At 33.5% G+C, this 17780-nt stretch overlaps 2 protein-coding genes across 5 annotated transcripts in view; one reads left to right on the forward strand and one right to left on the reverse strand.

Moving 5' to 3' along the window:
- Positions 1 to 17780, forward strand: part of LOC105565463 (sex-regulated protein janus-A-like) — an 84123-nt gene that overhangs the window by 18419 nt on the left and 47924 nt on the right. The window lies entirely within an intron of this gene.
- The window catches only part of LOC105565462 (phosrestin-2-like), a 61019-nt gene that overhangs the window by 17131 nt on the left and 26108 nt on the right, over positions 1 to 17780 (reverse strand). For 2 of the 3 annotated variants that reach the window (XM_012018697.1, XM_012018698.1), the window contains exons 4-6: positions 13722 to 13775; positions 9912 to 10050; positions 8784 to 8936 (exon numbers count right to left, since the gene is read on the reverse strand). In XM_012018697.1, coding sequence (XP_011874087.1) covers positions 8784 to 8936; positions 9912 to 10050; positions 13722 to 13775 — 346 coding nt within the window. The remainder of the gene's footprint in view (positions 1 to 8783; positions 8937 to 9911; positions 10051 to 13721; positions 13776 to 17780) is intronic. The other variant, XM_012018699.1, reaches the window with a different exon arrangement.

Genomic DNA, 17780 nt, shown 5'->3' on the forward strand with positions numbered 1-17780 from the left:
ATATATGCAAATTAAGGATGTGAGGCGATTTATTGATAATTAGGAACTTTTTAGTGAATATAGATTATTATATACGTTTTATTCTATTCTGTAAGTTATATTGAAAACCTAAGAGAAAAGCATGCTGTAGCTATCTTTCATTAAAAAATTTTTCATTCAGGATAAAAAGATTTAAAAACAAAATGCTAAAAAACTTTCCAGCAAAGCGTATGTTTGAAGTGACACGCATATGAGAAAACAAATATTGGTATATATTTTGCCACATGTCAATATAAATATCATTCAGTTTATAAATATGTATGAAATATTATGTACGCGATTTTCACAAAGGTTGATCTTATTGAGTTTTAATAAATGGGTTGCTGATTTTATACATATATCCAAATTGCACAAATAAATATCAATTTATTATCAAAACTAAACATTATTAATTAGGTACTTGGAGAATAATCATATGTTGAATAGAAGCAAATAACAATACCATTGAAAGCTTTGCGGGTCTGCAAATGTGTAAGTGCTACGAATATATTTACCAAATAACAAAATTACGTATAGAAATTGATCATAATAAGTAAACTTAATCGTTTATATATAAATAGTGTAAGTATTAGAAATACGGTCGAGCTGAATATTAATGCCAAATAATATTTTTGTGTATTTTTTTTCCAACGTAGCAAATTGCGCGCCGATAACTTTCGGTCGTGAAACATAAAATCATCTAGGCTGAGGTGATACTTTTGCAATAAATTCTGTAGAGTTTGTTTCTAAAAGATGCTTATTTAAGAATATTATTAAATTGATTATCAATTTAATTATGTATGCTACTTCAGCTTAAGACTTGTATTTTAAAATCGACACGCAGTTTGCTGTGTTGGAAAAAAGATGTACATGCAAATATGTGTATATATAAAATTTGGTACTAGTATGTACAGTCCGACCATATAAGGTTTCTACTACCTATATTTTGGAAATTGATCTTCAGACGGGCGTTAAAAAAATTTTGGCGAATCGATCGAGAAGTAGAAAGTATAAAAAAAGAAATGCTTTACGAGATTTGTTTTTCGTATGTATTTTATACAAGATTAAAAATGTGCATTTAACTCAAATATTTTTTTATACGGAGAGATTGTGCACGGTAAAAAAAGCAGACTCAGGAATGTAAAATATTTTGAATTGTATACAATTTACTTTTGAATATGGTATATGATCTAGATATTTCTGAAATAAATACATATTCCGTCATTTTTCACATTCCGATTAATCTAAATATTTCGTAAATTGGACGTACATAACAATAAATTTCACGTAGAAATCGAACATATCGGCAAATTGGACACGGCATAAATCCATAAATAAATTGTTGCTGTTGTAACCGTTTTTTTTATATGCGATGATTGAATAAACACATTTTTAAAGTTTGCTATAATATTACTTAATTCTTCACTCTGACAATTTTTATCTTGTTAAATTGATTAAAGTCGAGTGCGATTCATAAATTTAATAAAGAGCATGTTTTTCGGGATTTAAATGACAGAAATTATCTGTGACACTTTCAAATGTTACGCGATAATAGCTTTTTTTATCTCCTCGAGCAAGGAGTCTTGCGTCTGTTTTTTATCAAATCCCTGAGAAACGTTTATTAGCGCGAGCAATTATGTAGTGTAAATTCCCAAGTGTAGTAATCATCAAAGTAATTATCTTTTTTTCGAGAGGAGACATGTATCTTGCGCTTGCGATTCTGCAGTATGCTCGTGGGATTAAGAATTTAAAGAAAAAAATGTTCTATCACACGCTCAAATCGTATATACAGCAACATACACCTAGATAATTTTGAAATTTATTACTTTTTTAACAGAAATATCGAGAAACACCAATAACTATCAAATATATAATAAAGAAATTTACGACTGTAAATAAACCATTTTTCAGGAATTAAAAATAAGTAATAAGATTTTAGTTATTATTTTATCTCAAATAATTTAATGCAATTAATTTATGTAGTTCAGTTGTCAACACATTATTTAATATTGACAATTGGACATCTGTGACAAATATTGATTTTCCTTGATCATTTTGCTGAGGAAACATCGGCTTTAAAGTCGAGGAGTACCTCATTAACACCGTAATGATGAACTACTTGCCTTTGCATTTCTCGAATGACATGGAAGTATATCGCCTTTGCACAAGAAAAGTGACACGAGTAAAAAATATCAATTGAGCGTTTCTGCATTTTTATAATAATTTATCAACTTGAAGACGCATCACGTACTTGTATTCAGCAAAGCAGTCATAAGGAATCATAAGTTTAGTAACAATTTCGTCCAAAAAGGGATCAACATGAAGATTGCATTTTGTTTAAAAACAGTGATAGTAAACAGAAGGAACGTTTAAAAAAAACATTATGGAGAAAGATCTGTCTAGAAAAGGAAAGGGATTAAAACAATTTAGCAGAACATGTGGTTGTAGCTGCAGTGTGCGATAAGTAGATTGAAAGTTTAATATCGTTCTTTTGTAAAATTGCTATTTTTGACTTGTCTCACTTTTCTCGTGCAAAGGCGATATGTTGCGTATGTGCACAATTTGTTTTCGATCTTTGATTCTTTCTGCGTGTCCTTCGATACACTTGTACGTTATGTCCCGGGAACATCTGTGTGCACAAGGATAATTCCGAGTCGTCGAAATAGGAGACGACGCGTACCGGCACTTATCTGTTCAAGGATTCGCGAATAGGTGCGATGTATGCGTGAACGCGCGCGATAATAAAATGGTAGATGCTTTGCAAGGGGAGATGCGGGTCAGGGTCAGTTTCTTGTCAGGCGAGGTCGAATCCTGTTACGCCATTTTACCAGATTTTGCATAGAGTTTAGGACCCTTCCGTCTTCTCATAATGCTGCCATTTCAAGATGAAACGCGGAGACTCTGTGCCATGGCGAGGAAAACACGAATGTAAAAGTACGCGTCTATCGTTCGGAATCCTTGAATAAAGAAGGAAATACGATCATGAGATACGGATTTAGATTTCAGAAACCAAGGTACGATTCCGACTTTCTTCGGAAAGATGCAAAATCTCGTAATGTTCGTGTTTATATCATTGAACCAAACTTCTTTTTTCGTTGATTGTGTCATTTTATACGGAGAAAAGTGTGGATTTATAAGTTTTGTCTTATATCGATTACTCGAAAAGTTATTTTATTCTTTGTCAAAGTTAAAATTTTATTAATAAGATCCTTCATTCATAGATACTCATTGTCAGTTTTATAATTATATAAGTATATAAAACTATTTTCAGGTTCAATTTACCACACATATAGGGATATGCAATATGTACGTACATTGCAACAAGATAATATGTTCAGGAAACGTCCATTAGATAAAAAAATGTTATAAATGCAAAACAAGCATATAAAGATATTAGGAGACAGCAGCCATATATCACTATTACTTCAAATTATTATTTTGATAAAATAACGAATGTACGAGGCGTTCGTGAATGTTATTTGTTTTGACAAATATTACGCAGCATATTAGCATAATTACGTCGGTTTTGGATAGATTATGGCATAGCATGTTGCGATGTTACACTATTACCACGTTGTATGCTTTCCGTAAATGTTGCTATTGAAATATTCAAGTCATGTATTAATGAGCATTGTACTCATGCATTTTCCGCGATACTCGAAATTCGAGCTCTTATATCATGACCTATTTCAACAAGATTCCTCTTGTGGAATGTGTATACAACAAGTTCACAATGCATATTGATTCGACGTATCTTTCCTCAACGAGAAGTTCCGATTTTATACCGCATAGAGATATCCACAAGTTCTTTCCCGATAGATCACGATCGTTCTGTGAAAGTCACCGCTTTATTAAAATGCTCACGGATTTTAGTTTTTGTACGGCCTAGCACTTTTATTATTTCATCACAATTATGACAGCTTTAAGCATGGGCGAAAATAACAGCGTTTGTGAAATGTAGAAATAAAATAAATATTAATAATATTTTACATCTCGCCGTTTATTTAGAGAACTGTTATCTCGCCGCGGTTATCGCGGGAATGCATTTATTAATTTCTGTTATTGCCGTATTTAATTTGTATCTTTTTCCTGTTGGATCTCGCGGAGCTCGACCAGCAGGGAAACGCACTCGATGATAAAAAAGGAGAAAAACGAGACATTGATACATACCGACCGTATTTTCGCGAATATTTTTTCCTGTCCCAGAACGCGGCTAACTGCAATTTATTCCTTTGGTTTACTGACCATCTGTCGTGCAGAGGTGATGTACACATGAAACTCGTGGCATTTTGACGTTTAACGTGACCCGAAAAGTTTTTTTTCCCCGTTGAAATTCTATAACTGGCAACATTTATACGCGTCGGCGCAATTTTATGCGCTTTCGAGTGCAATCTCGCGAGGTGCTTCGTTCTCGATAAGCCTGACGCGATCAATCCTTAAAATTCCATCGCGTTGATTACCTCAGTGTTACGTACAGATAGCGCTTTCCATTAGATGGCTGAACACACTTGCACACATTTCCGATATTTCGCACGTTTATTCGCCCGATGCATCTCTCGAAGCGGTGAGGCATTTTCTGTGTACGTCGCGCGTTTGTCTTCGGATCGATCCTGGAATTGAGATCGCGCTCATTGTCGAATGCTCACGTAGGAAGAGGCAAGGGCGCGATAAATAATTTTCACGACAGCCTGCGGAACCTGTTGTTAGGTCGAGGTCACGGTCGCGGGAATGATTTTGTACTCGAGTCTCGTCGAAGATGTCAGATTTTCCTTAGCTTTTTCCACTTTCCTTCGAGAGCCTCTTAACGAAAATTCAGTCGTAATATTCTTTTGACATTGTCGATCGCCGTCGATAATACGCAATTTTGTCTCGAATTGCTTTTGGCAATTTTGTGAATAACCGTAAACTTTCTTAAAGGATATATTAAATTTATTGTGCTATATTTGAGGTCAAGTTTTCCTTGACGAAAATATCAAGTAAGAGCATCAATATCATTTATTACTTTTCAATTTTTGACATTTTTCACATATTTGCAATCACATTTCAAAGTGTCTAAAAATAAATTTTACTTGAACTAAACTGGAAAGAGAATATTTATTTGTAAGAATATAATATAGTAAGAAAAAAAAATGCGTGAACGTTGTTTAACCAAATGGCAATATAGGGTATTGTATTGTATATTGTATATTCTGATTCCATTATGGAAATTAGGTACAGGATTTGCCGATGTTTAGTTTATTTGAGAGCAAAAATAAAGTACGTATCGATGTGTAAGTGTGCGATAAATATTGTAACATGTATACGATATTAACAAGAAAATTATATTTGTGTGTTTTTTATTTATTAAAGTATTTTCTTGCAATGCACGGCTGGCAACAAGTACCGGTGACAACTTTAGTGATATTGTGCTTTTTTTTCAAGACTGCGTATAACTTGAAATCTTCTCAAGTCTCTGGAAATGTTCATCTCACATCTCTGACAATTTTCTCACGTCCCATTTATGGAAATATTGTGAAATATTTATTTTCCAAATTTTCAATATCTTGAGTGATAGTTCACACGATTGCGTATACCTCGTTTCACCGAAACTCTTTACGCCGCGTTTCTCGGTTTTTCATCAAACGGATAATGGTAGCTTTTAAATGAATTTATTTTGCATCACACAAATGTACATTCGGGTCTGCATTTCATACGGTTTTACGTGTAAATGTGCAACGGTGCTGTGTAATCATGAACATATAATAACGTGATCCGTTGAAGCTTTTGTTAAATCATTTCCATGGTGCATCGAAAATTAATATGGAAATTATACAAAAAATATTTGAAAAAGAGATACATATTCATATGTTTGACGATTTTATAATTTGCGAATTGTGAGATTTTTCAATAGTATATTCGTCCCTTATTGAATATTTCGGTCGTATTTTTACGAAGAATATTTCATGCGTACAAATATCGTTTTTAGTTTGTTAATTGCGTGCTGTAATAAAGGAGTGTCAGTAATTATTTTAATGTGAAACAAGATCAGCTTAGATCTTTTAAAAAGGTACTTTAATTACGTCGACGTATTATTAATACGTTTATAGTGAAATATCGTTTTATCTAACAGTTAAAATTATAATCACCGGATTTTATTTCGACATTAATATTATTTGTACATATTTGCGACCGTAATAGTTAATAAGGAAATTATCTAATAAATTGTAGTTTAATATCTTCTTGTAATAATTGTGGTTTCGTTGATTGTATCGTAAATTCGATAGAGATATTTTTTTTCTAATTTTATATGTCACCTTTTTTTGGTGCTATGAAATTTGGAAAGAGATTTTTCGCCGGTTGATCCTTTGTAGTTAATTCGCGAAGAAAACTTTTTATGGCTCTCTGGCTCATTGCTTACGTTATAGGTTCTCCAGTTTCACAAAGAATTTCGATTTCATTCAACATCTACCCTCGTCAAGATCGCCACAAAGTATCCGTGGAGTCGATACAAACGTGACATGTTTGCGATAGGTCCTTTATTGATGAAGAGTAATCAAAGAGCCAATTTTGTCGCACCGTATTATTTCGATGCGCCGCTTTTGAGAGACACCGCATGAAAGCCTTATCTATCTCTTTCATGCTGTATTAATATTAATTGTCTGCGATGAGATGCTTAGTTGGCGCGGAGATGGTTAGTTGGAATCGGAATGCTTAACTAGGATAGTTCCGCTCGGAAATAGGATTCAGATACAGATCAGAAACTCTATAATCATGTTCCTTCTCGTCCTTTTTATGTCGCCGAGATTCTTTCAGACGTTAACGATTAATGCGTCGCGATGAATCGTCTTGTCGAAAACTAATTTCAAGAATATTGTTGAAATCACTTTGGCAATTTGCTATATCGACATCGCGTATTTTATCGATCTTATTTTATCGATATATAAGTTTAACGCGGTATTGTTTATTAACAACGTTAGTTTTTCGATAGTTCTGATATGTATTGAGTTTAATCTTTATTTGTTTATCAGACGAATTATTACAACATTAAATGAAAGCAAATTTTATTTCTATCATTTGCGATTTAAAAATATCTATTAAGAATCAATTAATATGATTTCAAAAGAAGTCTATTTGTACACCTAATGTTTATGTCTTTTATTTTCCGTTTTGTTACCTCATACATCTTTTCCGTCGAATTTTCCAACGTTCGCCTGTTGCGCGGTGTGCCGCGCTGTCACAAAATTAACTTAAAAGCATAACATTATTTTCCTATGCGTTGAATCAGAATGTATTGTAGGATAATACGGCGTAATAAAAAATGTCTTTGTACCCGAGCTCAAAGTTTTATGATCGCGTAGCGCTGAATGTCGCCCGCGGGGCTGGTTACGTGTATGATTTGTGTGCATATAAAAATCGGACGCGACGAAGAAACAAGTGAGACAGCTTTTGAAGTCACAAGGTGGTTTTAATTGGCGGTTCACAAAAATGGCTTTGCGTGCTGGATACGGAAACGTGGTTCGCGTTAAAGCATTCCCAATATATGTAGAACACGGAAAGAAAAATGTAGTTGCCGTAGCTAAAAACTGCTTGGGGCAACTGAATTTCAGTTGTAAAATATGGACAGCTAATATTTAGTTGTGATAGCTAAATATTTTGCTACTAAACATTTCAAGCAAACCATGATTAGCTATGGTAGCGAAATTTTTCTTTTCAGTGAATGATATATTTAATATGTGAATGTTTTAAGTCGCTTGTTAATGATCGATATATTTTAGGTTTATATAATATTTTAACCGGTATAATTTCGGTAGGTTAAATTTTTCACGATATAGACACAAAATGTATGGCTTTTTGCTAATTATTTATTGTCACGGATGTGTGTGTGTGTTTTTCGTGTCACTTCAAAGTTTGTAAATTTAATCAAATTAACAAAATCAAATCGAATTGCTTTTAGGATGCACGGAAATAATTATTAAAGAGGTTTTATTCGCGTGATGAAGTGTGATGGAGATATAATGGGATTTGTGTGTTCGGGAATTCATTTATCACTTCACTGTCTTCATCCTTCTTGCGGGGTGTTTAGAGAGATTATCAATATCTACTAGTTCCAAGACATCCCCTGATTGCATCCCATGTCTTATTCGAAGTGCTTCGAAATTACGACGTAGTGCATCGCGAAATGCAGAGTGCTTGAAATTCCGTAATCGTGTAGTGAGTTGAGCGTTCATGCTTATTTCTCTATTGAGTATACAATCGACGATATATTGATATCCTAATCATTATATCGTTGTACGGTTGGACTAATTATGGAATTCCACAAATCACAGTTTCTATGCACAGCGATAGGTACAGTTTAATCAAGGAAAGCATAAATTCCACTTATACTACAACCTAAATCCTTGAAGCATATTGGACTATATTTCACGTCGTGCAGTTAAGACATGCTATGAATACATGTGTATTCGTAACGATGATGCGAGTTTCAACACGTGTATACGAATAGATTGTACTAACAATGAGATCGTACGAAAAGTGTCGCAACTCACGTCTGATTCATGAATTAAGTTTCTTTAATTATCGCCGATATTCGCTTGCATCTTTAAGCACGAGATCTTCGATCAATGTACAATAGTACATTGCGAAGTAAAAGAAATGACAAAATAAAAAAAGAGATCGTTAAAAATAATATTTAACAAGAAATGAGAAAGCGCAATTCTTGCAGGATATGTCGCGGATATCATTATGTGATCAGTGGTGCATTTTATTGCAACAATTTGCATACCAACCTGCAATGGGGTCTTAGTTTCCAGATGATGAGCTCCCACATAGGACGGGTACAGTTGTGCCAGACACATCATCGCCTCGTTGCAAAATTTTAGGCCCATTACTTCTTCGTCTTCTCTTCCGTAACGGAAAGTCAGCATTATCTGACCAAATACCTAGAAAAATAATTCAGTTTGTTTTTAGGATACAATGTACATAAATGTGATGTGGACTTTTACAACTTTTAACTTCAATTATTCTCAAATTACAATGTGAACGCCTTTATTTTTTAAGGACCTGGCACGGATGGAGGTGACCACTTGAATTATCAGGTTTAAGGACCAGTGCCAGGTCCTTAAAAACTAAAGGCGTTTACATTGTAATTTGATTTAGCTCTTGAAAGGACCGAGTTGAAAATTTAGTTGTTAAATTATTCTACAAAAATTCTTTCTTTACATTCCGAGACTTGCATTGTTGCAAAGAAATTACATTAATATTAAAACACATTTGTGTATATAATGTGTGTGCAGGTTTGAATGTATTAGTTATATTCCGAAATACTGTGTGTATTAGACCACCCGTGTCACCTTTTTACCTTGAAAAATGCACATTTTCGAAAAATACGTTTTATACAAAATTGTAGGGTTTCAAGCGAGATATTATATAACAGTGTTTTTCGAAAATACGTATTTTTCAAAATAAAAGTATGGTACGGGTGGTCTGATACACTCTGTATATTAGCTCATCGAAAATAAGCAAGCATGCCAATTTGACACAAGTATAGCTAATATTTTTTTTTCTTATATTCTGAGGATTGGAATTGCGCTTACAATTCAACTTTAATTATCCCCGATCGAACGATACGTCATGGAGAAACTTTCCAGTAGATTTAACATTATAACTAAGCAAGATTCTTTATGGGTTCGAAGAGCTTATTTCGGTCACTGAACTTGACGTTTCAAGATTCGATGGACTTAGTTCCAGCACATAGTTTTTTTTAACGACGTTTCTTGTAAATGTTATACAGTTTTGAAAAAGGAATTAAAGGGGTTTACTAGATTTGCATTTTTTTTACACGTGATTATGGCTTTCCGGTAAACGTTCTAACAGTGAAAAAATAAATATTTGCAATTTGTCTGGCTTCGTTTTACCTTCTTTTCATGCACATAGTCGGGATCAACTACGAAGACACCTAGGAGTTTGTTGTCATTCTTGGCTTCACTAACGATGATCTCTCTGCTGGTTAGGTAAAGTGTCAACTTGTTATTTGGCGAAGGTTTCTTGTAGACTCTGCGAATCAGAAAATATTTTATGTTAAAAAAAGAGATAAATTTGAAGTATTAGATCCAGGTATTTCTTGCGGAGTATTAATATAATTTTCCTCTTTATTTCATGAAAATTTAGAAAGGGTTGCGATGACGCATAAAATTTGTTGTAAATACAAATTTATCCAGTGGATTTGTGGCTTAAACATTCACAAACGAAAAGACAGCGTCTTGTTTTCGTATCCGACTAATGTTTAATGAGAATCGATCCTCTATTTATGATGCGGAGCTGCACCTTCAAATCACACACCTCGGTTGCGGAATGCGATTAAACACGCGAACTTTCTTTCGATAAAACAAATGCAGGTCAAGATAATTGAGGGCATTCATGATATCGACGGGGTATCGAGGCGTAAAAGGAGCCACCATTGCGGTGTTTCGCCTCAAGAGATTGTGTTTAGAGGGAAGTAAGTGGCGTTCTAAGGATTCGGTTAGTGGGAAACCATAGTGGCGCGTAGTAGCTAAAGTGTTAAACAATTTATGCACACTTTTGTGAAGTACAACAATCTAAAGTAGATTAGGCATAGGATACATTGAGAATGTACAGGAAGACGATATTCTTCACAGAGGTATTGCAATCCCATAATCTATACCAAGCTTTCGGCAGAGATTCATTATATCCTACTCTGTTGTCTCAGCGTCGAGTCTTTGCACCTGTTCGAGACAATTTATCGGTTAATTCATCTTACGGCGAAGTCGCTTCTGGCTCGGGGCAGTCACTAGTGATTACAATACGGATTGGCGTAGGTCCGATCCGCTTTATTCCATTTATCATTTATCAAGCGAGCTATCAATTTCACTGGGATTTTGTCTGTTGACCTGCGTACCGTTCGATATCAACTGCATTCATTTTGTTACAATGGCATATCGTCAAATGTGCAATGCGTTCGCGCACACTGTGTACATATGCTCATTTAAACGCGATCGGCTGTACTGCTACATCAAGATACATTTGCATTTGATTCCGGATCTTTTTCACGAGATAATGTAACAAAGCGTACGCACATATGCGTTATCGTTCTCTCCATTATTTAATGCGCGACAGCAATTAACAATGGCTTTGCTGATCATCGGCCAATTTATTTGAATAATTGTTCAAAAGCAACAAGTAATTAAAATAAATGATTCGTGCTCGTGGGATTATTCGTCTGCATTTGCTTTGCATAATTAGGGCCGCTACGATATTTAACGACTTTTGTACGAATTAACAACGATGAATTGAATAACGATTATACGGCTATTCCGGTTAGTTGATAATAGTTAATCAAGACCCTTATCTCAAGTGCCCTCATGATCCCGCGTTTGTATCAAAACGCATTCGAGAATAGCAACCAAGATTACAGTCTCTCTAATTGTAAGTTGAATTTCTGCTACACATCGTGTGCATGCTTGATAATGGTAAAGCAAAGTAAAGTCCTTTTAGTTATTGATCGCAAAATCCTTACTTGCTTCTATACTGGTTCATCGTGAAGCTTTCTCAAGAATAGAACGCGAGGCACACAAAATAGAAAATGTTGAAACAAAAAAAACGAATTAAAAGAATTTAACTTTATTTTAATTTCAAGTTAAAATTTGTGCTTAAAGTATATATAAGTGTATAATTGTCGAAGCGGAAATGGTAGGATTAACATCAGCTGTCGATACCTTAGTGCGTATAATTGCACGTGCGATCAATATCTTACGGTGCACTTACGGTATCATTAAGCGTCACTGGCTCTCTAACGAAGCGAGGCGCTAATTAATGCAAATATACCTTAGAATGCTCCTAGTATCGGCGACGCTTTTTAATTAAACTCCACAACAGAATTCACTACGGTTCATCCCGTTACTTCGACGGAAACCTTGTTTTTAAATTAAACGCGAGGTCTGAAGCCGTGCGTATTAATCAAACTTTACCCGTTGTGGTTGTACTTATCGTAGAAGTGTTTGAAAGATGCTTGCTGTAGCGACGCGTTAAAGCAAGATTTACGACGCACTGGCTGTATTTTACGAAGATTCTATTAGATATTTTTAGTCGGAGTTTTTTTATGCTCTTTTCTCTCGCATTATTGTAGAATTACTATCCCTTAATATAATTTAATAAAATTATAAACGTTAGCAGAATTTATGTTATCTTTAAAAAAAGATTGTAAATCATATAAAATATTGTTATACTTAAAAATTTTAGAATAAGACATTTTTAATACAAATTAATATAAGTGTATATATTTATAGGATTGACTCTGTTAATATTATAGAATAACCCCGAATGAAAACGAAAAGATGTTTATTTCATCGCGTTTTAGATTGCTTTTTCGCATGCATTTCGATAGCAATGACACACAACTGAAAAACAGAAACGCGCTTCAAAGGAAAAAAAAATATAAACGAACAAGTCATACGCCTGAATAGTTAAATAATAGAAGCATTTTAAAAGCGTGATAAAATATAACGTACGTCCAAAAATGTGTAATAAAAAATATCTGAGGCATGGAGTTTAGGGAAATGAACAATTACGCTTTCACTCGAAACGAAAGTTTTACGCTACTGTTGGAAATAAAATATTTTGACTTGAAACAGAGAATCGAAAGTTGCTTTGGATTGAACTAAATACCTTTTTCCAGTTTGCTTAAAATAGATACGTATTTGCTTTGGCTTCCTTTCTGTGCTATCAAAAGTTGGTTTGGTGGAAATGATAGTTGAATTCGGTTGAAGTTCGAGAGATCTTAAAGGAAACTATTGTAACTGTGAGTAATATAACGTTTCTGTAGTCAGAAATATAGTATAACAATATTTAATACATTTTAAGAAGCACAATGAAACAACTTGCTTTTAATATTTAGTTATGTATATCCATATATTGATATATGGGTGAAATGTTATATCCTAATGATAAATTATGGACAGAAATTCCTGATAACATAAATATGCTTACGTAGATGTAATTTGACATCACTACTTAATATTTTTTTTACGATTTTTTTGGTTATCTTACAGAATATATTTTCGTTGGCGACAGATAACATTACTTCAAGAAAGTTCGTTTCTTTGTCACTGTGTAAATTTCAGATATTATCCTTGCAGACTTTCTTAAGCGAATTATCTCTTACAGACCTTGAAGATCCAATAATACTTTTCCTTTTCCCACCGAGTGGGAGCTACCAATACATCCAGAATAATCGGCTCAAGGATTCTTACGACTTTAATTATTCAATTTTCCAGTCATTTTGATTTACATTAAATGTTTGTTAGAGGTATATTAATGATATTAAAACTACATATTGCAAACTACCAGTTATTAGTTATCACGATGCATTTTTAATGGCATTATTTAAAGTTAGATAGCTCGCGGTTTTTGTTAATTACGATAATTATTTCCGAGATATTTTTATCACAATTTTAATCTGCTAAATGAAGATTCTAAATAACAAATTTAAACACGAGTTGAAAGTCGTGTAGTTTATATCTTTTTATCTCGTTTGAAAGTAAAGAAAATTATATGAAAAATATAATTGCGGGCACATAGCAAATGCATATAACATATAATGGCATTTTTTGACACTTATTTTTTATTAGGCACATAAAAGCAAAATATAATGCGAACAAATTGCCATTTATATTTTGAGAATTATAACCAATATTCTAATAACATGTTACCTTTTATCGTCGAATGCGACATCAAATATGTGATCCGAACTTGTATCGATTTTTCTGAAATACAAAGAAAACGAGCGGTGTTACTTATTGGAAGACTGCATTTATTTTTAGCGCGGACAACTGTATGAGAGCTAAGTATATAAAATCACGAAATTTTTTGATATTATCACGGAAAGGGCATGTAGCTATTTTAATAGACGCGATATGATTTATTTACCACTGCAAAATTGTTGGCATTGATCGGTCGGGATTATGGGGAAGTAATCTCAATTGTTGACATTTTACTTGCCAACGGTAGTATCGTGCCCGCTTGTTTATTCCTCCCACGTTTCTCGGTTGTAGGAAACTGGAAAAATGCGACACGTGCCACGGCAGTCTACCACTACATTACGTTTTTACAGAGAGAAATTTATATTTGTGTTTGGATTTGTATTTACCATTAGAGCCCAGACGGAAAGCAATTTGTTTAACCTTTCGATCATCGTGCTAGTTTTCGTAACGCGAATCGGCGCGTGGGGCCTTGAGAGACCTCAATATAAAAAATCAATTTATATCTTTTACGTCGAGAACTCAAATATTTTTTTTTGTTTAACTAAGTCTTCGGGCTTATGTAAAATATGAGGAAAGGCCTTACTTTGGAAATAATATTTCGAAAGTCTGATGCGATGAGGGTTAAATGTTTCATATTCATCGAAGAAGCAATTTATGTAACACTTTAAGTTGTGTAGAAACAGGTGTAAGAAATGTCTACTTCCGGATTGGAAAGAACTTTCTTTGTTTTTCATCAAGTCTTGTTAATTTGACATTTATATACTTTTTATTTCTCTGGTGCAACTTGTTCCGAAAAAATCCAAACAAGTTTTACGTAGTTTTAATGAAGGAACTCCGTTTCTTAATTGCATTTTTGCACAAAGCGTAAATATCGTTGGAAATTGTTGCGAAATTGCTCGAACGGGGCGACGCATGCGTGATTTTAATTAATAAGTTAAAACGTGCGGTTTACACTGTAAGTGAGTTACGTGGGTTCGTAATTTGTTGCCATTTTAATTGTACATTACCATGACAGTTTTGAGTCGCGCAAGATAGTCGATTTTGTGTCGCAGAAAAAAAAACGAACTAAATATGCCGGGGTTTGTGCGTTGGACGTGAAGGATTTTGTTCTCGACGAAGCTTTTATATTTATAACTTAATCTCTTCGTGACACCGGTGACAAACATTTTTCAAGCGAAATAAAAAGGTCCGTTCAGCTTGACATTATTGACAATTACTTTAACAATATCCATTCCTTATCAAATTCACGATTGATTCCAGTTCATTTAAAAACGTCTAATAATAAAAATGTCTGGCATCTAGAAATCAAAGATTTCAAGAAAATGTAGTATTACGTACCTATATAAAGTATACCGTGAACGTTTATTTTCACGACTGAATTTTGCATTAGTACTAATTTGAAATTTAATCGCCGAGATAAAAAATTGGAAACAAAAAAGAAATTTGCTAATGTGTTACTAAAAATATTCTTCGTTAATGGCAGGTCCTTTATCACCTAAAGCAATTTGTGAAAGACACCTATATGTAGGTATCATCTGTTGATAGCTTTAGACGCTCTTAGACGACTTCGATCGCGTCGCAATTGAGTAGATCGCGGGGCGTGACGTTGATACTTCTACGTGATTGTAATTTATCGCAGCGGTAATTGCATTACAGGGAATTGTACACGATGCACTATACACATTAGCCGACCTTGAGAATGATAGATTGCCTGTCAGCTGTATTTGTAACGTTCTTCGTTGCATCGCTTGTACTGATTTGCGCGATGCGCGATCCTTTTCTATCTTTAATACGTGCTAAAATCGATGCCATAATTGGAGCACTATAAAAATCTCATAGGTATTTAAAACAAAATTAAACATTCTTTCGGCGAATGCAACGTTATGAGAACTAATTAATCGCAGTTATTTTTTATAAACGCAGTTAGTCTGCAATGCTGTTCTTTTTATTATATAAGCTGATTGAAACATTGTGTGTACGGATTTGGCTACACTTCGGGAAATTAAAATACTAGGAATTTCTATAGCATGCCGTCATTTAATGAATTTGACTGTGAAAGTCGTATACTCACATACACATATATTTTTCCATTAACCTAATTAGAAATTATTTTATTATTACTCAGCGTTAAAAAAATTTTTTCCGTCCGATATAATATGAGTATACTTACAGTAATATTGTTAATGTTATTATGCTCACTTGTGCTTTCACTATAATATCCCGCATTTGAAAATATCGAAGCTAGAACGTTTTAAAACCAGCAACTTTTAATATATCCTCTCTTGTGTTCCTGCTATACAAATGTTCGATTGGCCCCGAATAGTATGACGGGGCATAAAACAGCAGTGTGCAATGGGGAAAACCGATTGAAATGCGCATATCGCGGACGATAAACAGAAAAAGCCGTAACCTGGCGTTAAGATCGCATAAATCATTGGCATATAAACATTTAAAATGGCGTACTTGTATAGTCGCAGCTGGAAATGCGCGGAAATGCATTTTCGAGCATGTTTTACGATGAATAGCTGCGGATTAATTGCGTAAAATTTAAATGTTCGATTTTCCTTTTCACAGAAATGACAAACGTAGAGATTTTGATGGACGTTTAATTTCTTAAATGAAATCAACAGACATACTATTTTCACTATCAGTATACGTATTATAAAATTGTTATTTGAACTACATCGATGTTTTATCAGAATTATAAGATTTATTATGGAAAAAGTTAATTTTTATCTACTTCGCAACACGAGCTTGTGGACAGTTTGAGCTTCATTATTATCCATTTATTTTACATATAATTCATTGATGTAGTTATAATGATAATATTATAATGATTATACTGACAATGCTACAATGATAAGATTATAGGTTTTGTATTGCTACGAAAGATACATTTCGTGCTATTGAAGATGACATTATTACAAGTATTATAATAAATATAACAAGGTGTTGAAACAATATTTTAAGGGGATTTAGTATGCTGCAAAAAAAAAGTTAAACAGTCTTAATAAACATGAGTCTGCAAGTGAGCCGATTTTGAGTTATTTGCAATAATATGACAAACTTAATTTACCAATTTCGCGCCAATACTTCTTCATGAAGCAATGGCTCCCGTAATCATAGCAACAAGTTGATTTGTTTAAAACACAAAATAAAAATAAAATAATAATATACAAAATTAAAAACAAATATTTCTAAAACGACTCATCCGATCCACGCTTATTAAAATTTTTTGACTTGTTTTTACTCAATCCCTTAAAATATTTTACCCTTTTTTCAACATCCTGTATATAAAAGTATATATATTTTTTTAAAATATATTTGAAAAAAATATAAATATTACATACGATATATACACGGAGAGAATTTTCATTTAAAATTTACCCTGAAAATCATGTAATCGTGGGACCACATGGCATTTCGAAGAATTTTATGAGAGCTTTTGGAAATTTTACAAAAAATTTTAGTGTATTGTAACACAAAAAATTTATATGCACAAAAATTTGTAATAATTGGAGCACTATTGCAACAGCATATTTCTGAGACCAAATCAAGTAAAAAAAAAGTCCTGTACTACTTTACCCTGCGACAAACAGATATCATAAGCTAAACATTGAAAAAGTTATAAATTTTCTCTTGAATATCTCAAAAAGTATTAGGCAAATCAATAAATGTTTCAGACAAAAGTTGTTCATATTAATTAGTAGAATAAGATAGTGTAATAAATAATAGGGGGTTCCATTTAAAAAATTAAAGGTGACCTTCACGTGACCTTCAAATGACTATCTAAGGTCAAGTCAATGGCACCACCTTATGTCCCCCTTCGAACCAAGCAACTTTTGTTTGAGGCATTTTCCGCTATCACCCCTACCTGAGGAGATATTACCGTGTACCGATTAAAATGGCCCACCCTGTATACGTATACATATGTATCGTATATTCTCGTATTTTCTAGATTAATACATCGCTTTGTGCATTTAGTAAAATATATTGCATATATATACA

The sequence above is a fragment of the Vollenhovia emeryi genome, unplaced genomic scaffold, assembly GCF_000949405.1.
Source record: "Vollenhovia emeryi isolate VEMERY1.0 unplaced genomic scaffold, V.emery_V1.0 DF939152.1, whole genome shotgun sequence".
Classification (NCBI taxonomy): Eukaryota; Metazoa; Arthropoda; class Insecta; order Hymenoptera; family Formicidae; genus Vollenhovia; species Vollenhovia emeryi.